The sequence below is a fragment of the Myxocyprinus asiaticus genome, chromosome 49, assembly GCF_019703515.2.
Source record: "Myxocyprinus asiaticus isolate MX2 ecotype Aquarium Trade chromosome 49, UBuf_Myxa_2, whole genome shotgun sequence".
In the NCBI taxonomy this organism is placed as follows: domain Eukaryota; kingdom Metazoa; phylum Chordata; class Actinopteri; order Cypriniformes; family Catostomidae; genus Myxocyprinus; species Myxocyprinus asiaticus.
Window position 1 is genome coordinate 24,993,944 of NC_059392.1, and position 26,011 is coordinate 25,019,954.

Below are 26,011 nucleotides of genomic sequence, written 5' to 3' on the forward strand. Positions count from 1 at the left end.
CCTATTACAATGGCAGACGCAGAAGTTAATTTTGTTTCAGAGGCTACATTGATGTTCACTTATAGGACTCCAGTAGGTTCTCCTTCAGAAATATCTCCAGTAGATGTCCAGAATATCTTACCAAAGGTGCCTGTACCGACAACCCCCACAGAACTAGCAGAGGTTTTGCCTGATGCCACCACAGAAGGATTGCCAAAAGCTCTGACAGATGAGGATGTTGCCAAAATTGCTTTTGTGACCGCTGTTCCAGAAATGCTGTCACCAGCTACCCGTGCAGATACATTATCTGAGGTTGCAAGAGATGATAAAACTGGGGGAAACCTGCTTGAGGAGAACACTGTTGTATCAATGCAGAGTACACCTGAAGATACTGAAATTGTAACATCACTTAACAAAGAAGATGAGGAAGAGGTACCTCACACAATAGAAGACGAAACAACAGGTGTAGAATCACCAAGTACTGTTACAGAGAGTACATATGAAGTGTGGATGGAAACACTTGAGCCTAATACTGAGGAGGAGCATTTAGATGAGGGAGAGGACATCATGACTGAATCCCCTGAAGTGGCTGAGGTGACAGCTGGAGAAAACCCTAAAATTTCAGAGGAAACTACTGAAGCTACTGAGGAGGAAGGCCCTGCTGGCATTTCCCAGGATGAAGGGACTCCTACTGAAGATCTGTTTACACAGAGAGGCACAACTGTAGTTAAGGACGTGACTGACACTGTAAAAGACAAACCTGTTGAGATGACGACAGGTGCCACAGAAGTCACTAGGGTCACACTTAAAGACACTGGCACAGACAACGTAACTGTCCATGAAAGCAAACCTCAAGATGTCAGAGGAGACACAAGTGATGATACTGCTAAATCAGTGGGTGTAACTGAAGCTTCCATCTTGGAGGAAGTACCTGAACAAGGTACAGCAGGTGTTTCTGATAAAGAGAAGTCACCAGATATATCTACTACGATCACACCTGAGGCCACCACTGCAATCACACCTGAAGTCACACTTGACAAAAATTTTGAGGATGGTACCCCTGAAACAGATATTTTGGAGTTTGTTACAGGAGATGTGGAAGATGTACTTGAAGAAGAAACACCTAAAACTGATGAAGGTCCTGAGGAGACAACTGAAGTTATTGAAGACCAATTGTCAGACCTTACTGAGGTGATAAAAGATATACAGACAACCGCCATAGATGAGGACACACATGAAATTACAGAGTCATCTGAGATTCCTGAGGACACACATAAAGTACCTGAGACCATAGGAGACACCTTACCTGAGACACCTAGAGTCATATCGGAGACACCTGAGGTTGTTACAGAAAAAGCTGATGTCATATCTGAAGAACCTGAAGTTATACTTCAGACAAGTGAAGTCATGTCTCAGACACCTGAGGTCACATCTGAGATGCCTGTTATCGTAACAGAGATTTTACCTGAGAAAATTTCAGCAACGCCAAAAAGAATTTCTGAAGCGCCTAACGTAATTTCTGACTTACCTGTGATCCTATCTGAATTGGCAGAGGATGACACCCCAACTCAAACCTTAAAAGTGGAGGACATCACGGTTGGACGGAATGACTTGATAACTAGCCTTCAAAAGACTTTCTCAACCACATTACAAACCTCACTACAGGACATTTCCAATGGCATTTTAGGTGAAAACAGTATGGTGAGTACTTCCAATTTGGCATTGTTTTTCTAAAGTGAAGCTTATACATTAGTTTTTCTTATCATCACTCTGTATATATATATATATATATATATATATATATATATATATATATATATATATATATATATATATATATATTTCAGGCATTTTTACATTAAATCAATAATTGTGAGCTCCTTCTGAACTTAGATGTGAACATGGAACATATATATATATATATATATATATATATATATATATATATATATATATATATTATATATAAACTTTCTTGTGTTTAGATTGGCAATGAAATTGATGATATCCTTGCCAGACCAAGTCGTCCTGTGGGAGACCATATTGTAGAGCTGAGCATTAAGCTGAAAGGAGAGAGTTATGATGATGCTTTAAGAGATCCAGAGAGTTCATATTATCAGCGTCTATCTGAGCAGTTCACTGAGAAGGTAAGAAGAGATATACTGTACATATTTATAAAATACATATATTTTGGCATACAAGTCACAAAAGTGTGCAGGGAATAAACATTTATACCATAATATCAGTATAATATATATATATTGTGTTTTCATAGCATCCCCTTTCTTTTCTTAAAGATTGAAGAGGTTTATGAAAGGCTTCAAGGTTTAAAGAAAATATTTGTCCTTGAATTCAGGTAGGAATTTATAACAGTAATTAGCATGATGAAATTCTGAATACATACTAAATGTATTTTTTTTTTGTTTTTTTTTAATATGGGTATATGTATATGTATTTGTTGATTTTTTTTATTTTTATTTTATTTTATTTTATCAAACTATTCCAGGCCACAAAAGGACATTGAAGGGTGAGTAGCCTGTCCTAACTTTCATTCAAATTCATTCTGTGGATCTACTTATTAATAAATTGAATTTATATATCAGTTCATAATTCACATCTCGAAATGAAGAAAACAGACATTATTAGAAAATTAAATAATGTAAAGTGTTACACCCGGGCCTGATAAATCCATCTCCCCATCGTGCCATATCACACAGCTGCATGACCTATATCTCCTCCAAAACATCTAATGAGAAATTCATGTGCCTAAATTTTCCACCCACCATATGAACAGTTTTATAGAGCGTTGCTCTGAAATCGTTTTCATACTGTACTTTTTTTTTTTTTTGGTGGGGTTATGCAAAAAAAAAAAGTTTGATGGGATGTTCATGCTCATGCTTATTTAGGTGTGACATTTTGCATATGTGTTTCAAATGATTAATTTGTCTTTAATGGCCAATTGCTAACTTAAGTGGAATAAGTAGCTACGCTAAATTCATACCCAGTTGGTGAACACAATGGGATTAGATGCTACATTTTCTCTGCTCTCAAGTACCATCAAGGTGAAGTTTCACTGTGGTTTATCACTATTAGCAATGCCTCGGCTAAACCATACTATAGAGCCGTATAAAGCTTATTAGCATGCAAGCAGTTTGTGGTATGCCAGGGAATTGAAATCTGAGATTTTACCTGTCACGGGAGAGAAAATTGATCTGGTCATAAACTCACCAGGTTTTCTAACCCTTGTAGAAAAATATGGGGTGAAAAAATCTAGGTCAGCTCTTCTCTCTCCCAATTCATTTTTATTTGCCCCAGTCTTCAAGAACTTGGCTGCTAAATGTTTTGTGGCATTTGGTTGCTAGCTTGAACCTAGACAATCACTTGATGAGCGCAATTTTCTCTCCTGTGTTAACATATTTCCTATTGAAACTGGAAGTTTGAGAGGAGCATATCAGATAGATATCGACTAATAGGCTTTAGCTGTCACAGCCATAAGCCATGATTTGCTACGTGCTAGCTGGTTGCAAGTGGTACTAGAGGGAGGGATATTCTCATTTGAAAGAGCATTTGATTGAACAAAAATCTATGTAATGCTAGATGAGGCATCAATAATTAAGGCACATTTCCTAGAAGAGAAGAACTGTCTATTTTAAATGCATAATTATGCTAAAGGTTCATTTAGCAGTACACTAGCATATATATGACTTTATAGCTATTAGACATGGACTAAAAACCGCAAAAAAAACAAAAACAAATAACAGTCCAATTTTGATTTTATGGTGACTTTTATGTTTACAACTGGGCATATACAGTTTAGTATACAAGAATGGCCTTTTAAAAGCTGACATTGTTGTGCAATGCCTTTACGTATTGTCTCTGTTCTTAACATTAACCCAATGCTGGCTCTGAGTTTAAAGTGAACAGAGTAGAACAAAAATTAAAATGAAAAACTGACAAAACATCATTATCAGTAAACATACTGTATCACAAACTATAACTCCACCAAATTCCACTCTGCAATTCATAGTAAGAAACTGTTTATTTATTTGTAAATGCTGCAATAATTTAATGCATAACAGCCATGCCATTTACGGCCAGTGAACCCAGTGATGGAACATGCTATGACAGTTTAATGACTGCAAGGAGTCACGGTTTTGATATGTTTTCTTTTCATTCTTCAGAGGACTGGCAGTGGTGGTGCACTATGCTGTTGTTTTTGAGGTTGATGGTGCAGGAATAAGTAATGAGACCATGGATTACATAAACCTGCATTCCAATATGGTTGAGAACTCCTTCACAGATCCTGATGAGCTACCCACTGTGGTCTACACCATCACTGACTTCAGAAACTACATCACTGAAGCCCTCCACAAGGAAAATTTCATCGGAAACACCACTCTGGATGTTGACCCTGATTCTTTGCAACTGGAAAATGGTAAGATGTCCTCCATTAGATAGAGGCATGTTGTCGATCCATCAAATGGAATTTATTTTAAAGGAATTGTTCACCCAAAAATGAAAATGATTTTATGATTTACTCAAACTCATTGTCGCTCCAAACCTGTATGACTTGCTTTTTTATGCGAAATATGAAAGGAAGCATTTTAATGCATTTTTTGGTCTGTCTTTTCAATACAACTGCAGTTGATTGGGACTCAATTTAAAGCTTAAAAAAGGATGCAAAAGTATCTTAAAAGAAGTCCATGTGACTCTTGTGCTATATTCCAAGTGTTCTGAAGTCATACATATAGGTTTTGATGACAACCCGTAATGTAAGTCATTTTTATGTGAAAATCTTGACATCAATTGCATGTTCACGAGAGCTCAATAACAGCTGCTCGAGTCTTCTCCCGAGAATTTGCATTGTTTATATATAAACAATATGATAAAAAAAAAAACTCAGGCTGTTGTGTGAACAAGCTGCTTTTATGCACTAGTAAATGCTCAAAAGACATCAAGGTAAACTGTGAAATAACTTATATATCGTATGTTGTCATAATAGTTGGAGTATGATGCACAAGTTGCTTGAACTACTTTTATAATCCTCTATTTTCTTTTTTTAAACTTTAAAGGGGTCATGACATTCCTTTTTTTTAATTAGTTTAATATGTTCCTTAAGATTCCCTTATAATATTAATAAAGTCATATATTTGTAAAATATGATCAGTGTCCACCCATATTCTGACCCTCTGTCAGAAACACTCGGTTTTGGTCCTGCTTCTCCTTTAAGGCTTGACAGTAAATGCCCACTGTTATGATTGGCTCTTTGCTCTTGATTGTCCTGCTGTCTCTCCTCCATCTCACTGCTACTGGGTGGGCTACGGAATTGATTGAAGGTAAAGTGGGTGTTGATGTGTTATTGTGGAGGTGGTCAGATGCAAATGTATACCACAGTGTGACATCACAGTGAGGAGGAAGTAGAGAATGATTCGTTTTGGCAGCTTAGTTTCAACAAATGCTCTTTTTGCAGTGAGGAGAAAGTTTTGAGTTCTGAAACTTACAGAAAGTTTTTATAGTTCAATGACACTTATATGTCAAAGGATCAAGGAAAATGTGATTCCTCATGTCATGACCCCTTTGAGTCCCTATCAACTGCCATTTTATTGAAAAGATCAGAATATTCATTAAAATGTTTCCTTTTGTGTTCTGCATAAGAAAGAATGTCATATTGGTTTGAATAACATGAGGATGTGAAAATAATGACAAAACTTTGGGGTGAACTATTCCTTTAATCGAGAACCCCAAGTCTGTAAGACTGAATGGTCTTAACAGTCTAAACAGTGGCTTAATGTTTGTAATCTGTCATAGTGGTAAATCGCATACTGCAGCTAAATGAACCTGAAATGCAGTATTTGACAATGGTGCGATATTATCTTACATTACTTGGCCGCATATGGGTTTTAGGTGAAGAAGGGCCCTTATTGCGTATTATCTTTGGTTTTGGCAGCCTAATCTTACAGCCCTCAGAGCCAATCTCTCTTGAAGAGACGTCACTATGGGTATGAGTCCTTTTAAATATAATTTGATATGATTTGTCTCTGTTTTGCCTTTATAGTGGAGACATTGCCGCCTTCCAAACCAACCAGCAGACCGCATGACTCCAATGACACGATGGTGAGTCAATGGTCATTGGCAGGACCACCTAGTGAATGGGTAACCACGACAATCCAGTCCAGCATCCCAATCAAGAGCTGCAGTTTAGGATTTCAAGGGTTCTTTTTCACCTCAATGTAGTGCAATCACTTTCAAGTGTGAATGTGAATCCCTCTAAAGAAAAAGCTTGGAAAGCTGTAAATGCTGTTTAATGAAAAATGAGTCACAGTAATGGCAATCATATGTAGGTTTTTGTTGCTACACGATAAGGAAGATTATCCTTCACATAAAATGGGTTTTCAGGGCATGTCATTAAAACCGATTATAGCACAGCTACGGGATAATACGGTGAGTCTGTAAAACTATTCAAGTCTATTTTCCTGCTTAAGTGTTCTCTTGACACAAGTAAGCATGGTATTTTATGAAAAATGTTTAGCTCAGTCACTATGAAATATTGAAAAGTATCTGTTTTCAATCTCAGAATGACATATACTTATTGCAAAGGCACAAATTATAGATTAATTTCTTCACAGTCGTAGTTTAATTAGAAGGACATATTTGAACACCAGACATGCCAATAATAATTTACTCCTTTGGTTTTTCCACTTACATTTGACAAAACTGCCACTTTTTTCATAACCCTTATTAAATAGATTTACTGTCTTGTTTTGACTGGGGCATTTTGTCCAAGTTTGGATCTGAGAACATGTGTTCTCTCTCTCAGGTAATAGAATGCCTGCCTGCAAAGACACATGTTAGTTACTAATAGTTACTCATCTGAAGTCAGTTCTGTCTGCTTCATCCTGTTTAAGACCAATTTGTATTGTTGTCCTTTTGGTATAAACAGAGTTTTGCTTATCAGCTGTTAATGTGGATGTTGCAATATAAACACCTGTCTGAAGGAATCATGGCTTGGAGATGAGTGTGTAGTAGGGTAAACTAGTTTTAAGGGGTAATTAGCTATTTGGTAGTGAAGCCTTTTGTCCTGTATTAAATGGTCAATGGGAGTTAAACATAGGCAGAACAAATGTTTGTGTAAGTTATTTGTAAAACCATTATGCAAATTGTCAAATTTAATTAAATGTAACAATTTACGTAAGAATTGTTTTATGAATGATTTACACAGAAATACGTTATGATTGTGTTTCATGAATGAAGCCCAATGTGTGTAGCCGACGGTGATCTTGTTTCAGTTGCACCTCAATATGTATCATCCAGTGACCCATCTACTGTATGACCAGGCCCCCGGGATGGTGTGAAGTACAGAGGTGTGCTTTTGTCAGTATGCCTATGCAATTTATATATATACTGTATATATTGAACAACATTGTCCAAAATAGTGTGAGACCTACTTTTGGACACGTGCACTTACATTAACTACATGCATTTAGTGTGTTCAGGCTTATATAGTATGGTGTGAGTTCTATGCCAGCATTGTCCCTACAGGAATTCCATAGCAGAGATCAAAGAGGTAGTATTAACTTGACTCTCATTTCTATAATTTGACTGCCTGTCAACGTCACTTGTAATGTAAAGATTAGGGCTGTAAATTGCTAATTTTTTAAAACTAATCACACAGTTTTCTGTGATTAATCACGACGTTACATGCTACATAATTTATTTTTATTTTTATTTAATCATAAGTATATATACTTCACACTTTGTCTCGAAGAACTTGCAAGTTTTAACACTGGTTCAGATGACAGTGAGCCAGCGTTATCGGGCGATGCGAAGAGATACGCCAGCTTGTCTGTATCTTTCCCACACCTGGCTCATCACTTCCGGGAGAAGTCTCCATTCTCCATACAGTAAATCCGCTCTCGTGTTAATTATGCCTGGGACATACTTGTGTAATAAATAATCATGCACAGTCAATTTTAGCCACAGAAAGTAGGCAAAAACATTAGTGAGGTTTCAGGGAGTGAAAAAATGGATACTGCATTAATTTCCTTTTCTTTTCTTTTTTTATGTGTTAAACAGTCAACTATTAATCACAGAAATTAAAGCATTAAATGTCCCAGCCCTAGTAAAGATATATGCAGTCAATAACATATAGGACATTCTTAAATGGTGAGCTAGATAAAGGTAGCTACATATTTAACATGTTGGACAATACAGCAGTGCAGTACAATCTTTACATCTTTCCTCAGTATTGAAACCTTGTGAAAAATGGCTTCAAGCTCTTAATGTCAGCTATGTTAATGTAGGCCCTAGACTGCAACATCTGAGAGATGTGATGCTAATGACCAATAGAATAAAATATTGTAAATATATGCTTTCCTCCTTAAAAATAATTAAACAGTAAATGTAACTAACCTTGACCTTTAATCATTAAATCGTAGGATAATGTTCTTACCTCAGAGAAATCACCAGACGTTCCTGGGCAGGAATTTCCCAGTAATTACATCTTCATCACAAAGGATGACTTCTTTGACCCTGTTCACTCTTTTGGCCCCTAGATCGATGGACAGAGTGAGGGCACAAGTACAAATGATGAAAGTTCCACTATGTCTCCAGCAGAAACATCTATGAAGAACCTGGAAATTGATTTTACCTCTAAATCTGAGACATCAACAAGTGCTCATACTCCTGGTTCAGAGAGTAAGTCTTATCTTCTGTGAAATATTTTCCTGTAAAGACAGTAACATGGTTTTAAATCTCTTGTTTCCATTTCAGATTATGTTTTTTTTGAAGAAGAGCAATTCCTACAGAATGCAACTTCCACCAGTCCTGTCACAGTAACCAAAAATGCCTTACCTACAAAATCAATACTCAAGACAGATGATACACCAGTTTCTCCTGTGGAAACTCCTGGTGTGGAGGTAACTCCTGAGCATGATTTGATGGACCTTGGTTCAGGCTCAGGTTTCTCTGGGGATGGCCAAAGCCCAGACATTTGGCCTTGGGTGTCTGGGGCGCCACATGAAGCCTTGGATGAAGATGCTAAAGATCTGCACCAACCTAAGGAGGATCAGGAACATAAAGAGAAACAGCTCGAACCTCCTCACCAATATCTGACCCCTGAGGAGCTATTTTTGAGCGGATTTCTTTTGACACAAGACATTCGTACCAGTCCTCACTACACAACGACTGACCAGGTCCCAGTGTTCTGGACAATGGAGACATTAACTGTCGAGCTCTCTATGCAGACACAAGTAGCCCCTGAACAATATGATGAATATTTTCCAGATGAATCTTCTACTTTGGGTACACATATGACTGACCGACCCTTGCTACATGTCTACACTGCGGCAGAAACTCTAAATGTGAATGGATCACCAGGTCCTGATACCACTAAGAGTTCACCTGCTGATGAGGATTTCACAGAACGACTTGTTACTCCCACTGTGATCCCAACAAGCACAGCAGTAGCCATGGAGGTAACAGAGGAGTATACTGCTTCAACAGACAACAAACAGCATCAAGATGATTTAGGTACATCAGTTGTGACAGTGTCCTCAACAACAATAAAGTCGAATGATACCCCTTTAACTACTCAACTGTCTTTAATCCAAGAAACTGATACCATATCTATGGAAAGTCCTACTACTTTAGAAGCTTATGAGCAACCTATAATTGAAGATATCACAGAGTTAACAGCAGTCTTATGGCCAGAAGTGGAAGGTTCAGATAAAGAAGTACACATTCTAGATGAGGAATTAGGGGGTATCAAGCTTGTGCCTACAGAAAACCCAGTGACTGAACTCTCAGAAGAAGATTTAGTTGAGGATGAGATCATGGTTGCAACAACAGCCAAGCCAACAATAGTTACTGAGAGACCAAGTTTAGATCATTCAACTTCCTTCTCTCCTGAGAAAGAGTCCCCATTCACTCGTATATCACATTCATCTCTAGATGAACATGAACCTGTAGAAGATCCAACTACAGAACCTCTGCCAACCCAATCATCTACTCAATCCATTATTGAAGAGAGGACCCTTCCAGTGACTCCAACTGAAGCTGTGCATACTGATGTTTTCACTCACCTCACCTTTGTGGAGGAGCCTATTTTGTCAGAGATGTTTGAAGATGGGGACTTAACTACAATATTTCATTCAGAATCTCTACCTACCCAGTCTTCTACTCAATCGGCTCTTGAGGGAACTACTCCAGAGACTCCAACTAATGCTATGCACAATGACGTTGCAACTCGCTTCAGCTTTGTGGGGGAGCCTTTTTTGTCAGAGAAGGTTGAAGATGGAGACTCAACTAATTTATTTCTCTCAAAACATCTGCCAACCCACTCATCTACTCATTCGACTCCTGAAAAGATGACTCCAGAGACTCTAACTAATGCTGTGCACACTGATGTTGTAACTCACCTTTACTTTGTGGAGGATCCTATTTTGTCAGAGAAGGTTGATGATGGGGACCCAACTACAATATTTTATACAGAAACTCTAACCGGCAAATCTTCTACTCATTCGACTCTAGAGGAGACCACTCCAGAGACTCCAACTGATGCTGTGCATACTGTTGTTGCAACGCACTTCAGCTTTGTGGGGGAGCCTATTTTGTCAGAGATGTTTGAAGATGGGGACTTGACTATAACATTTCATTCAGAACCTCTGCCTACCCTCTCATCTACTCATTCGACTCCTAAAAAGACAACTTCAGAGACTCCAACTGATGCTGTGCACACTGATGTTGTAACTCACCTCACCTTTGTGGAGAAGCCTATTTTGTCAGAGAAGGTTGATGATGGGGACTCAACTACAATATTTCATGCTCCAAAAACATCTGTCATTCCAAATATTTCAGAAACTTTAAAAACAAACCTTAGTTCCACCACCTTACCACCATTTTATCAACCAACTTTTAGACCCAATGATCAGATTCATGATGAAGTAGATACTTCAAAGGATTCCATAAAGGAAGGCACAATAGAGTCAAGCTCTGACATCACAGGTCTCATTCTACCTACTGAACCAGTGAACTCTGAAAGTACTACTGTGAAAGTTCCTATTCCAGTAAACCCTAGTGTAACAGAAATTGATGTGTCATTTGACATCTTCCCATTTGATGGGCCAAGCCATGATGAAGACTTTGGTAGTGGGTTCGCTCATGGGACTGACATGGCCAGCATTGCCTTGCCAGCCAGTCCTGGCAGGGCATTAATAGTGTTTTTCAGTCTCAGGGTTACCAACGTGATGTTTTCAGAGGATCTGTTCAACAAGAACTCTACAGAATACAAGGCTCTTGAGCAGCGATTTCTGGAGCTGGTAAGATATATTTGTCACACTCATCTGGTGATCCTATATTTGGGTTCTTAGAAGTACCCACAGCCAATTAGCCAGGAATTAAAAGTTATTAGGCAATTGCCTTGCACTACTTTATGGAAAGTAAAGCATCTGGGAGAAGGTCATGAGTCATAAATGGCCACTGTCTTAACACATGTTCTTAGGCAGTAATGACCTTAATGAGCCTAGAAAACCAGATCAAACACTACAGAAAAAAAAAATAATGCACAAACAATTGCTGTTCAGTTAGAATTACGAGTGTGACTGAGTTATGCATATTTTATACTTACAAACAGTATAACACATGCTGAGATTTGTTGATGTTTGTTGTTGTACAACGTTGGGAGAATTTGTTAAAGACTTGCATATTATCCATTAATTCCATTAGCATAGCTGTTTCTATGAACACTCACTAATGAGATAATTGATGGACTTAGAATCTTCTGTCACCTTCTTGACTTGCATTAACATAACTAGATATGTGAGAGGAATGAACTCTGTTTCTTTGATCACTGGAAAGTGGTTTAATGTTTCTTTTCAATCTATGTCTTTAACAAAACAAAATCTAGCTTGTGCCATATCTACAGTCCAACCTCAGCAATTTCCAAAATTTAGAGATCTTGAACTTCAGGAATGGAAGCATTGTCGTAAACAGCAGGATGAAGTTTGGGAAACCAGTTCCCCATGGTGTGACAACTGCAGTGTACCTTATCCTTGAGGACTTCTGTAATACCGCATACCAGACTATGAATCTTGCAATAGACAAGTATTCATTGGATGTTGAATCAGGTAATACATAGCAGATGCACATATGCACAAAATATAGCAAAGCATATACAGGTTACTGGCATGAGCATGATAAGCAAAGTTTTGGGATTAACTGTTTCCAACATTATTCACAAAACATTATTTGATTCTCGAAAGGACAAGATTGCCTGCCATACTATGCATATTTCTGCCGATCCAGTAAATATTTAAGTTCTAAAATAATAAACTCCAGCCTTAAGTGGAATTTAATACTTCTAAAAATGATCACAGTTAGTTTAGCTTGTTTTGCTCTTTTGTCTAAATGCTTAGTGTGCTACGCAGGGAGTCCATGACTAAAACATGTTACAAGAGCCAGACTGGACCGATAAGACACATTTCTACAACTGATAGCAGTACTAAAAGGCTATTGGACAAATCTTAATTGAACTTGTCCAAAGTTCTTGAGCCATGTCGTTATAAGCTAGCATATGATAAAATGGGCAAAAAATAAATCCCATATTGGGGAGGGACCCGAGCCTTATCTAGGGACTAAATTATCATAGTGACTGGGGGTGGGGTCTTTTAACTTTGACTGGTATTCAACACCCTAGCAACCATCCAAAAACTCTAGCAACCACACATGAATGCACTAAAAAGCATTCTGAACACTTTAGCAACCATATAGCAACGCCCTGGCAAGCACCCACAACATCTTAACATTGTGCTATACAGCCTAGCAAGTTTTCTACAACCCCTACGATAATCGAGAATGCATGGGAAATTTGCCTCAAATTCACCACAGATAATTTTCACATGCAAATGAGCTTTGTGGCAACCTTGCAGAAAATTGTCCATTGTTGCCAAAGGAACCCACATTTTGTGCTAAAGTATCTTGTTTGAAATTAACATAATTTTAGGTTTGTTCTAGTCTAGTTTTGGAAAACATGAAGCACACAGTAAATTGAATGATTGATAGGTGAACGATTCCACACTGCAGACAGATTATAAGAGAGTAGTTCTAGTGAGTCATATTGTTTGTTTGTGTCCATGCATGTGTGTGTGCGTGTGTGTGTTCTTGCTAAGCTGTAAATTCTGTCTGAGCTACTTTGTCACTACATCTCTAACGTCCAAATGCTGATTCACGTCAGCCTTCAAATCAGAAAATTAGCTTTGTTTTTATGTCACTTTTGTAATGTAATGTAACTTATCACAATTGCTCATACAGAAATTTGCATCAAATGTAAACATAGTATCAAATTGCTCAAACAACTGTTTGAACTTTTATCCTCATTTTATTCCATCTTAATCCTAGATTAGATAAGTAGTGCTGAAACTGTCGCATTGTCCTTTGTGCTAATCCTACTTGCATGATTTATAATTTATCACCATTCTTATTGAGATATATGAAGTGTAAATGTGCATTAATGATCGAATTGTCTTACTCCCTGATGTTTCTGTAGGTGAAAAGGCTGATCCTTGCAAGTTCCAAGCATGTAATGAGTTCTCAAAGTGTTTGGTGAATCGCTGGTCAGGCGAGGCAGAGTGTGTTTGTAACGCTGGCTATTTTAGCGTTGATGGTTTGCCATGCCAGAGCATCTGTGACATACAAGAAGATTTCTGCCAAAACGATGGGAAATGTGACATCATACCTGGCAAAGGAGCCATTTGCAGGTGTGTGTGCATGAAATATCTTTAAAAACAAATCACAGGAATTGCTTCACAGGGCACGGAATCTGTAAAGAATGTTTACAGTAAGGACTGTAGGTTATGCTGTGTTCATGTTGTCTATCTGTCTATGATATTGATTATGATTGGTAATTGAGGTGTGTGTTGTTTTAGGTGCCGTGTTGGTGAGAACTGGTGGTATCGTGGTGAACACTGTGAGGAGTATGTGTCAGAACCTCTGGTGGTTGGCATTGCCATTGCTTCAGTGGCTGGGTTCCTCCTTGTGGCATCTTGCGTGATCATCTTTCTCGCCAGAACTCTACGAGACCAATATGACACGGATGATTCAGAAGACCCTTTACGGTACAAATGAAATATAAAATATGACAAATACTCGCCAGCAGTGGCAGTTCTAGCTTGTATGGCACCCTAGGTTGTTGACCGGGGGGTGGTTGGTCTATGTGGCTCCCTGCAAGATGCCGCCGCCCCCCCCGCAAGATGCCGCCATCGGCAACTGCACGTCGCCCATGCCTAAATACGCTAATGCTCTCCAGTTGCTCCCAGTTCATCAAAAGATCATATTCTTTGGATGAAATTTAGAGATGTACATATGTTAAACTTAGTACAAACAGTTGCCTACAGAGCTGCTAAATGTTATATTAAGACCGAATTGTATAAAATCTTATATATTCCATCCATCAATCCAACATCTTCACAAGATTTAAAAACATTTGTTTTTCTCGGCTGATGTTCTACAATTATTTAAAACATTGGGACATGTTTATTGAAAATTTCACAATCTCAGTTCTGATTATGTGTGAAAGTACTGGAACACTGTATGGGCGGGCAATATTTTATGGCAAGTATATCATATTTAGTTTGTATAAGTTTATAAAAGAGCCAGAATAGACAACATGTTCTTTTTGGTTGCTATGAGAGACAGAATGCTCTTATGCATGTGATGTGCATGTTGTATTAATGATTTTTTCAAACAAGATGAAATTATGCTAATATAGTGATTTTGTGATAAAAAATAAAACTCTTAAAAAACACTAATTATTCTTTGTTTATTAAAACTTATAAATGTATCTCAGTTTTACATCTTTGTGTAAACTTAAACATCACAACGTAATTCTGGCAGACAGCAGATGACGTAATGTCTCAGCAGGGGATCTATCAGTGATCCTGTCCAACAGGTTATAGAGGAAGGAATGACCGTACATTGAGTTGAACACTGAGCTGCTCTCACTCTCAGAGAGCCTGGGATAATCCACTCACTTTTTCTGTGGCTGTCTATCTGACCCTGGGACAGATATATAAATAGATGGGACGATCTCCATTTACGATCCCACAGCAGTGTTTGGTTCCAAAGAAAACCAGCACTTTGTGGGCTTTCCTGTTGGAGGCATCCTACAACTGCTGCAGTTTTAATGTAATTAATTAAATGTTTGGACGTTTGATGCATAAATGCAATGTTTAGCACACTAATGCTTTTGTTCACTTTGACATTAGCCTACAGCTTTTTCATTCTTTTCTGTGTGATTTCTAAAGATTGGTTCGAATCTTTCCAAGAGTGGCATAACAGGTGTCAATACTTAACAGCTTAACAATCATATTATTAGCATATTATCTTTAAATTTAGGGATGGGAATCGGGTCCAATACCACACTCATGTACTCATGCTCGTAAAAATGCTCAGATACCAAAAAACGATACCATCTGACAAACGAATGTCATTACGTTAACAATCGGTGCACAAATTCTAATCACATTATGACCTAGTGAGATTATTAAACCACAAAAGCTGCAATTTAATGAGATAAATATATAGTTTAGCGAGGCACATACAGAGTACATACTTATTTAATTAAATAGCAGGCTTTTGCAGTTTAAAAATCACTTTGAGTCACGTAGTGCTGGCTTTTTCAGACTGAAAGCTACTGTCGTCACACAGAAACACTTCAAAATAAAAGCTCAATTTAAATGGAAAAAAAAAAAGTATGACAGAAATATATAATTTTTGTAAAGTTATGTAATATTCACTGTAATGCTACTACTACTACTACTAATAATAATGTAACACAATTTTTGTTCCTGGGTAGTAAGTGTTATTTTCTAATTGCTTATGCCTCAGAAGTATAGAAAATGGTTATTATTCCCCACAAACTTTGCTTTTGTGACCAGGACAGTGATATTTTGAAACCGACCTATTTCCAATGAGAAAACGGGCGAATTTGTGTCTTTTCGTTCACATAAAGTCAGAAAAAACAACATATGAATCCAAACGAACATGTATTTTTACTAAAGTAATACAAAAATGACTACAAAAGATTTAGAAGTGAGTAGTTTTTCGAGATTTACGGTTATACTGTAAATCACTTTCACAAATCAGCCCCCAAGTGTACTCGTCATACTTCAAGGCGTCCAGCAGGGTCTTGATGCTGTTGTAATCCTCTTTGAGGTGCACCGAGTGCGCCAGGGGAAGAGAAGGGTACTTGTTACCATTATGGACCAGCACGGCTTTGAGGCTCCTTCAATGAAGAGGCGCCACCCATTCTGGTTACAGGCGATTCCGATTGCCTCGAACGGACTCGTCACATTGTGGCAGAAGCAGAGCCCATCTTGACGGGTGAAGAAGCTGGAAAAAGGTTGGTGACACTTCCTCTGATCTGCAACTTGCACACTTTCATCCAACCTGTTCCACTCCTTGAGCCTAGACGTCAAAAGCTCGGCATTGGACTTGGTGAGACCAAGATCTCTAATCAAGTCGTTGAGGTCTTTTTGGTTGGGGTAGTATGGGTTTCTCTCCTCAGCTCCACCTCTGAAATTGTCATCTGGATCTACACCGTCTTCCTCGCTCTCTGACTTGCTGCTCTCTTCTAAAGACGACTGCTCTCTCTCCGGAGGAGTGGGTATGGGGAGCTCATGGCAGTGTGGCATCGTGGGCGATGGATGAAGGAAGGTCCGGATACGTGATAGCAGGTGCATTCTTGCCAGTCCGACGTTTGGAAGGGTCCACCATGCAGAAGTAGCAGTTGCTTGAGTGGTCAGTGCGTTCCCGCAAAATTCTTGGGATAGCGAACTTCATGGCTCTCTTTTCCCCTTTGTACCATCCTACAAAAATACATTTATTTCACCCATGACTAATGTGTAAGAGATTCTCGCAACATTTTCATATATGATATATTTTTTCAATAACATTGAAAATTGTAAAACATTTTAAAATGAAAAACTTTTACAATTTTAAAAATTAACACATTTTATAACATAAACTTCCGAGCAACAATTGTCCATCTTACCTTCCAGAGTTTATTGCAGTGCTCGCAGGTGAAATGAAGTGCCCAGGGTTTGTCCTGACAAGGCATGCCGAAATATGCCTTGTAGGCCTCACACATCTTAGCAGATGCTTCCACGGAGTACTTTTTCGCTCCTGTCTTAATAAATTGGCCACAGACATAGCAAAATGCATCTGCCGGATGCTTGCAGCCTCTTGATGCCATCTCAGAAAAATGCAGATATGTATCCACTTAGGCAGCTGGAAATAAACTGAACTGGTGGGCTTAGGGCCCCTGTATTTATACTACTATTTATATTACTGGAAAGTTCTAGAAAGTTCTAGAAGTTACTCCAAGTTTACTCAGCACTGAATCTATCTGGAATGTTCTGGAAAATAGGTACATTTCAAATTATCACTGTCCTGGTCACAAAAGCAAAGTTTGTGGAGAATAATAGCCATTTTCTTTATTTTTGAGGCATAAGCAATTACGAAATAACACTTACTATCCAGGAACCAATAATAATAATAATAATAATTCGTTACACAGTGATGGTTATTGTATTGTATTTAACCAATGTCTCACATCGGTGATGCCCTGTTATGCAGCACTTTATTTGACTAAATATAACTTCGGATTGTGCTGTGAGGTTCTGTAAATAAGCACTTCATTTGATAAAAATAATACAACATTATATTGAAAATTAATTGTCATAGTTCCCTTTGATTAAAGTTTTAATTCATTTAGTTAAACACGATGTTAAAATTGAAATAATCTGTTGATATGGAGTAAAACAGGTATCGGACTCGGTATCTACGAGTATCAGAAAGAAAGAATCGGCACTCATTCTCGTTCTCAAAACAATTTTATGGGGACATCCCTATTTATATTATATTATGTTATATTGTATTATATTATATTATATTATGCCAGCTCAATTTAATTTTAATGCAGGTTAAACAGGGTTAACACACTGATCCAACAAAGCCAAACAACCATTAGAAGTTGGTATTTTTTGGCATTTGTTGGGGCAGCGTAAACCATCCTTTATACCTGCTGTGATACGTACAATGAGCCACGTAACATTTATTTAGCATAAATGTAGGTATAGTAATGGGATTCTATGAGACCAGGTTGAATAAAATTTAATTTAGCGATATAGTAAATTAAGTCTTAATATGTCTAGAGCACGTGATTTAATGTTATTGTCTGTAAATTAACTTGTTGGTTTTTTTCGGTCATTTTCTACAGACATGCAGACAGTGTGCCATCTCTAGAGCGAGACAATAAGTACAACCCCATGTTTGAAAGTGAAGCGACTATGGGCTATAATCAGTATTATCGCCGTTACCCAGAAGCCCCTTCTTACAGCATCGGCGGCGTAAAGACCTCCACAGACTTCAGCAGCGAAGAGGTCCAACACATTTATGAGAACAGCAAACTGACCAAAGAGGTAATGGTGTGTATGAGTTAATTGACCTTAGTCAGAGTATACGTCATAGTTAATTTGACGCTGTTTGACATGAGTTTTCAGTTTCAACTTTATTTTCTGTATCAGTAATTAAAGTCAAAGTCAGTTAATTTATCACTCGAGATTGTGACATTTGCACACTTTGATTTGACATCAAAGCAGTAATTAAACAAAAGTTTTCAGTTTTAGTTGGTTGAAATCTTTTATAGTATACATACAGTCCATCTGATATGTGGTATTGTTTTGTAACTGGTTGTCGATCATTCAGCTGACGAAACATGAAAAATACGCCTTTTCACAAATTTGAAGTTAACTCAAATCTGGAAAACAGGGGTTGTGAAAATTAGACATGATCTAGGGCCTTAAGACAACCGTTGCGACTTTGCATCCAATTAAATTCATCATGGCGTTTACTCAGATTAAGGTCTATAGAGGCTGTTGCTAAGTTGTACTTAAGCCAGCAGGATTTCATAGGGGTTTGAACAGAAACCTGACCACCATGAAATACAATGCGACAATTTATGTAAGAATTGTTTTATGAACCATTTACACAGAAATTCGTTCTGCTCGTGTTTAATGAATGAGGCCCAAAAAAGAATGCCACTGACTGATTACTTTGCAAAACTTTTCAAATGCTTTGGCAATACAAATTTATTTTCTTGGCATGGCAGTAAAGCACACTAAATTTAATCTAACTAAATCTAATGAATCTAACTAAACTGAAATAAATCTTTATTGCCTATATGAAGTTTACTCTCCATCCTTCTCCTGGTTGCATTGAATAGTTTAAGTACCTTCTTAACGTCAATTTCAGTTTTACAATGAATGATCAGAAGCTTCATAAAGTCTGTCGCTGTGTTGCATAAATAAATCATTTATAGAGGCCTTGCCACCGTAGAAATCAACATGAAATCAAAATTGACGCTACGTACTTTCCTAATGCACATTTCTGGTCTTATTGTGCACGATTCAACATCGCATGTTATTCCAAAGAAAACAGTGCTTGACTTTGTAATCTTTTATCCACATGAAAACTTGCTCCAACACTGAAATGACTTTCCTTTTCATTAAATATTCTGTTTCTTTTGTAAATACATTTCATATTGACTTTGAACCTGACAAATGTCACATTCTTCTGTCACATTACTTTAAGGCTTTATTTTTTATTTATTTTTTTACTACTTTAGATAGATTTAGTTTAGCTGCTGTCAATGTGTAGGGTGGTCATTTTTTATTCTTTGGGGTAAAAACACCACACTTGAAAAGATTGGGTGTTTACACACTAAAGAAAGCTCCGGCTGAGTGTTTTATGGTTAGTAATGTGTAAAATCTGTTTAGAGAGTGTGGAAAGAGTCAAATAAGTTTCAAAGAATTGTTGGTCCCACTTTATATTAGATGTCTTTAACTACTGTGCTAATGTTAAAATACATACAATACAATGTACTAATTGTGTAACTACATGTTGTTCTGCACAATTCTAACAAGAGTCAACTTTGCTGCTACTGAGATTGAGGTACAGGTAGGTTAAGCAGTGGGGTAAGGGTTAGGGTTTAGGGTTAGGGGTAAGGCTAACAGTATAACTACAGATGAAATGAAATGCAGTTATTTTAAATGTAAATACAGTGCAACAATGCAAGTACATTGTACCAAATGATTAAGTACATAGTAGTTAAGAACAGCTAAAATAAATAAATTGGGTCCAAATAATTATTATTATCATAATAATAAAACTAAATGAATGTTTGAATTACAAATACAATACTTAATCATGCATAATAATAATATAAAATAAATACAATGACAAATATGTAATAATTTATATTAATAATAATAATAATACTAATAAACAAACACTGTTGGTATGCTGCCATACAGCTGCAAGCACCACTGACCACAGATTGACTCTGTGTGTTTGAATGTTTATCCAAAAGATCTGCAACATTACTTAATAGGTTTAATACTGTCAGCTGGCTACATGTTTGCATAGAATTTTCCTAAAAATGTTTCCTAAAAACACTCTGTGCTCAACTAAGGCACCAGTCCCTGTAGCAGTGAAACTGTCATAATCGGGGTGAATGATATATACCCACACTGGAGAGTGATTCATATATCCTGGCAATGTGAAAGTTGGAGAATTGTCCAATATATTCCCCAGTCGGCTTTTCAAAACAATACTTCTAAGGTAATGATAATTCTTATGTAGGGGATGATATTTATTATATAATTGTTTTGTTTTTTGTCAGTTTAGTCTCATTTTATACAAGAAGGAAAGATGGTATATAACACGTAAAATCGTGGATAATCAATTATACTTTCCTGTGTTTTAGATTATGTACCTTACTTTTGCTGTTGTTTTAAAGGGACAGGGTTGGTTTAGATGTCTAAAAGTGCACGGTGAGAGGTCAGCTCCTCTTACTATATAACTGTCTCTTTCTCTCATGACAGGAAATCCAGGACCGTGTCCGAATTATCGAGCTTTATGCCAAGGACTGCCAGTTTGCAGATTTTGTCCGGCAGCACCAAGTGTAAGTGTGTACTAAAGTGTGTGTTCACTACAGAGGACAAGGTTGACAATTGTATACCTGACATAGAGAATCAGAATGTTTCGGATTCAACACAAATACAAAAAGCTGTAATTTGTCATTTCATTGTTAAAGTACTTTCTTCTATCCAAACTTAGCATACAGAGACAGCTATAAATAAGCCTTTTGTAGGTAGATTTGCCCAAAAAGTGTAAACACTGTTGCCCTATGCAGGCAATGATTCGGACTCAAACGAAAATAAGCAAAAATTGTGTTTACAGTATTGCACTTACAATGGAAGTATACTGGGCAAAGCATTGCACCCGAAATGATCGTAAATGGGGGGTTGTACACAAGTTAAGCTTTATTGACAACATGCTGTTGATTACCTCAAAAATTATTTCGACTTGTGCCTCATTTCTAAAAACAATCAAAAACTGTGTTTAGATGTAATGCCTTTACAATGGAAGTTTATGGGACAAGGCATTGCCCTGGGATTAAAGTTAAAATACACACTTTACAGCTCAAATAAGACACATTTTATATGGCTTAATTAATTTAAGCCTTCAACAAAAATATGAGCTTCACATTTCTGCTTTTAAACCCTCTGGAATGCCTTGCCCCATAGACTTTCATTGTACGTGCGTTACTGTAATCACAATTTCTGTTTGTTTTTGCAAACTGAGGGACGGGTTGGGAATTATTCTGTTAGTCTGTGGTAACCAACAGCATGTCACAGATGCTGTCGACAGAGCTTAACTTGAATTGAACCTGGAACTTTTCTTTTAACGTGCACTTTGGTTGCCAGTAATGAGCCTGAGCCAAATAACAGACCACTAAATCACTTCCTGAAAGACAAACTTCTCTTGTTGTCCAGTAAAGTATGACCTCAACAGCACATGGGTTTAAAGGTCTGCCTCCCTGTCCAGTTAAAAGTGACCAAAACCCCTCGAAAACCATCCATCAGACCAGCCAGACTAGGCTGGGAGGCTGAGCTGCTTTTTTTCAGCCAGGCAAATCCTAAATATTTCATACTAAGATGTAAACTGAAGTAACATTTTCATTACTGTGAAGAGCAGAGATAAGTTTCATGAAGAAGGATGTCTTTTCAAGTCCATTTCTGTATATGAATTGAACTCTTTGTGCACTGGTAGTTAATACGTCTACAAAAGAGCTCAGTGTTCTGAGATACAATAGCATGGCAAGAAAAATCCAGACAGCAGGCGTATTTTACCTGTGCCAGGTGGCATATAGAGCTCCAGACAGGTGGAGAGAACCAGACTGAAAAATGAAGGCTGGTGTTGAGTAATGGTTAACTGTCATACCAGCTGTAAGAACAGGACAGATCACTCGCTGTAGTCTGGGGCTCGGCCACATACACACACTCAGGTCCTAAAAACTAGTGAGCTGTCTACATACACAGCATTTCAAGGCAACATAGTCACACCCCTAAGTCCTAACGCGAAGGCTGCACCAAAAGTTCAGTCTGATTTAAAAAGGGACTATTTACTCAATATTTGCCTGTGCTTGAGTTGTTAGCTTAGCAGCATGCTAACATCAAACTATTGAAATCAATTCTGAATTTAGTCGCTCATGTGCTTCACGTAAAGAGTGCTGTTGAGTTGCTTGAGTTGCTGCCTATGTAGAGAGCTCTAAATTGGTAACTTATGAGGTTCCATATGCCTTAAAGCAGCTGTCTATGTAGGCAGTAGACAGCCAGGCAGCTCACTAGGTTCTGGAACAGAGCGTGGTAATCAGTATATACACATGTGTAACAGATCACATAATCTATGTCTGACTGCAAACCACAAACATTCTTTAGCTTTAGAGTAAACCCTGGCATAAAAGCTTAAATTTAGAGTTAATTTCAAGCCATCAGTCAAGACAGTCATTGCTGGCATTGATTCAGTGTCACATTAAAACAGGCAGCTTTTCTGAAACAGGGTTGTTTCTGTTACTAAAATGAACAACTTGAGATGCTTTGTATTATTCACCTTTTTAAAAATTGTTTTGTGTGTCTTTATCATAGGGCGCTTGATGCTAGAAGGGAGAGCTCTTCCAATTAGAGCTGCAAACCAGGTTGCTCACCGCTAAACCCAAGGTATTAAAAGTTCTTATGCTTATATAGACCCTTTTACATGACTTGCGTCATGTTGCTTTGCAATATAACAATTTCATATATTTATTCATACAGTATATTTGACCCAATTTGCAGCTGACCTTTTGAAGTGCAGCCAGTGATAACCAGAAGCACGTTTTTTATGGGCAGTGTTGGCACAAAAATCAAAACAAGAGATGCTGTGTGTATCTAGATACATTGAGTTGTATGGCACAACATTGAAGGCATGTAATGACATCCATATAAAATTCATATTATACACATTAGATATCTTACACATATTAATTAATTATAAAAATAAAGCCATAAACGCCACTTTGCTTCGTGCCTAAGAACAACCCTTACCCATGGTGAAATCACTATAATGTACTGTACGTACTTAAATAGCTTATTGCTTTTATAAAACACCTAGCTATAGTCTGTTTTTGGTTGCCAAGTCATGTGGTAAATTGCTTCATTAATATAGAATGTGTGGTCATAGTATGGGATCAAAATCCCATCAAAAGTATTGCGGTCACGGATCCAAAAATAATAAGCGCAGATAAAAAAATAAATAAGTGCATAAATAAATAAAAAGCGCAGATCAAAAAATAACAAGCATGAATCAAGAATATAGAAACATTTAAAATATGCTGCAAAAAAAAAAAAAAAAAAAAGAAAAAAAAACAACTACAGAAAAATGTAAACAAAATCATGTTTTCCTTGGTTATATTTCAGTTTTTTGTGCTCTCTGACAATTTTTTGTATGCTTACGCTGTATTTTTCTTTGCTTTTGTTTCCAAGTCCTGCGCTTGGTTTTCCAAAATGTGTGATTAGAGTTTCATGTAAATCAGGGGGCGTTTTGCGTCCCTATTGGTCCACTAGTTCTTGATTGACAGCTCCTCCTCTAGCCAGTCATTTGAAGAGGGGAAGTGATGTCACTCCAATGCGACTCCGACGGCTGCTGCTCAATATTATATTATTTGTAGCTGATAGATACGCTGCTTGTGTCTGTTTTGATTATTTTCTGCCAGCTCTAGAAAACAATGTGTTGTCCGAGTAGGCCATTATCATAGTCCGTTAACACATGAATCGTGTCTTATTTTTGTTAGCAGAGTCTTTAGTTTAGGCATTATTTAAGACTTCCTTGTTTGTAGGTTATTGGCTGCATTTCTGAAAAAAACAAAAAACAAAACAAAAACAAGGCTGGGTTGGTGTGGATGTTTGATGCATGTTTTTACTAGCTGTACCAATGTTACGCTTATTATTTTTGGATCCGTGACCACAATACTTTTGACAGGATTTTGATCCCATATCATAGGTGTGCGCTTATAGGAATTTTACCATGGCTTCGAACACTACTTATTCAATCATAATTTAGAATCAGAACTATCTGTTTTGTAATAGCAAAATCGTCCTCCGTGACGCTATTTGCTCTTTTCACCTGCACAACTTGAAATTTTATGTTGCAACCACAGATGTCGATAGAGAGCCCGGAATTCTGTAGTGTACCTTTAAGTTTGAACGTTACTATTTAAATGACAAATTTTGAAGCAAAATGTGTTACAAGTCGAGGCACATGATGTATATAAAACTGAACTCGATAATAACAAAGTTTTATCGTTATGTATTTAGTTTTTAGGTCAAGAAATAACACTTTTGCTTGGCATCGCATTAATACATAACTAGGACATGCTGAATGTATTTCTGGTTGTCTTTTGCAGACATTTGCCTTTTTTTCTTGAATGCAAGAAGAGGTCCTCCTTTGCCATGGTGGACTTTTCAGGGAGATGTTTTGTGATGAGGTGAATGGACTAAAGATTTAATTTTCATAACATTATTCTGTTATGGACAATTGTGCAGACATTTCAATGACTGACACTTGAAGAATTATGCAAATTGTAATCTAATGTAGTAAACACGTGTATTTGTGTTTTTTGTTTTAATGTGGATTATGAATTTATGTTTTGCATGTTTTTTTGTTTTTGTTTTTTATCTTCACTGTTTTTACTGATGGGCTGATTTATTGCATTATCATGGCCATATTCATAAACACATGCTAGTGACACTATACGTACCGGCGACGCTATAGATCTTTAAGTTTCTATCTTTTTTAATGGAAATCCTGTTTTTCATTCTTACGGTCTTTTTATTTGTCAGTGCCTTTACTTGATTGTTACTCTTCATTTATAATTTCTATGTGGGACATAATGTGTTGTATCTTGTAACATTGACTGACTGTAGAGAGAACATTTGCCGATAGTTATAGCACTTTTAAAAATACAGAGTAGATTAGTTCCATAATACAGTTTTACCATGTTTAACATTTTTAGCCCTCACTGCAAATTTTTCTCTAACAGCTTATTGACCATGAATTTCCAGTAAATAAAATTTAGCAAATATTTCTTTTAGAAACGTGTTTTGTGTTTAGGGAACTTTTGCAGAGGTTATTTTTTCTACTTTTGTAAAACACTTGCAACACACACAAGTGTATTACATGTATTTAAATGTTAATGTTAACATCCATCACAGCAGATTGTTCTATTTATACGTATATTTTTATTATAACTGATTTCCACAATGATTTTCATGGTGGTCAGAGTTTTATTTTCAAAATAAAGTATAGCGCACAAGGTTTAATGTTGATTCAACATTGCTTAACAGTGTGGAAATTGTTCTAATAGTCAATAATTCAATGTACGCTTTTCAAATCTGTAAATAAACTGTACTTTTTTACATGCCACAAATTCAGTGTAGAAAAACTGAAGTCACTTCATCTGTGTGCAAAAAGGTTTTAGAGTTTGGATTAAAACAGGTTTCACTGCACTTTAAATTCGCTTTTGCCAAGTACTCTGTTGTTCGTTTATTTTCATTTGCGATGAAAAGCTCTTTCACATGCTGTAAATCTATGTTTTGTCAAA

General features: G+C 37.1%; 1 protein-coding gene across 1 annotated transcript; it reads left to right on the top strand.

The window, feature by feature from the left end:
• The first annotated feature begins 1,588 nt into the window (after positions 1 to 1,588).
• On the top strand, positions 1,589 to 26,011 carry LOC127438188 (interphotoreceptor matrix proteoglycan 2-like). The gene is made up of 15 exons (XM_051693563.1): positions 1,589 to 1,680; positions 1,965 to 2,126; positions 2,277 to 2,335; positions 2,486 to 2,506; positions 4,161 to 4,414; positions 6,035 to 6,093; positions 8,532 to 8,673; positions 8,749 to 11,294; positions 11,882 to 12,101; positions 13,520 to 13,730; positions 13,899 to 14,087; positions 18,251 to 18,452; positions 20,916 to 20,995; positions 23,022 to 23,093; positions 24,815 to 26,011. The coding sequence occupies exons 1-14, from the start codon at positions 1,678 to 1,680 to the stop codon at positions 23,056 to 23,058; spliced, it is 4,185 nt and encodes a 1,394-aa protein (XP_051549523.1). The 5' UTR covers positions 1,589 to 1,677; the 3' UTR covers positions 23,059 to 23,093; positions 24,815 to 26,011.

Excerpts from the sequence above, each read along its gene's own strand:
- LOC127438188 (XM_051693563.1), top strand. Across the intron at positions 2,336-2,485 it reads ATATTTGTCCTTGAATTCAG|GCCACAAAAGGACATTGAAG; the intron begins GTAGGAATTTAT and ends AAACTATTCCAG. Across the intron at positions 11,295-11,881 it reads AGCAGCGATTTCTGGAGCTG|CTTGTGCCATATCTACAGTC; the intron begins GTAAGATATATT and ends AACAAAATCTAG.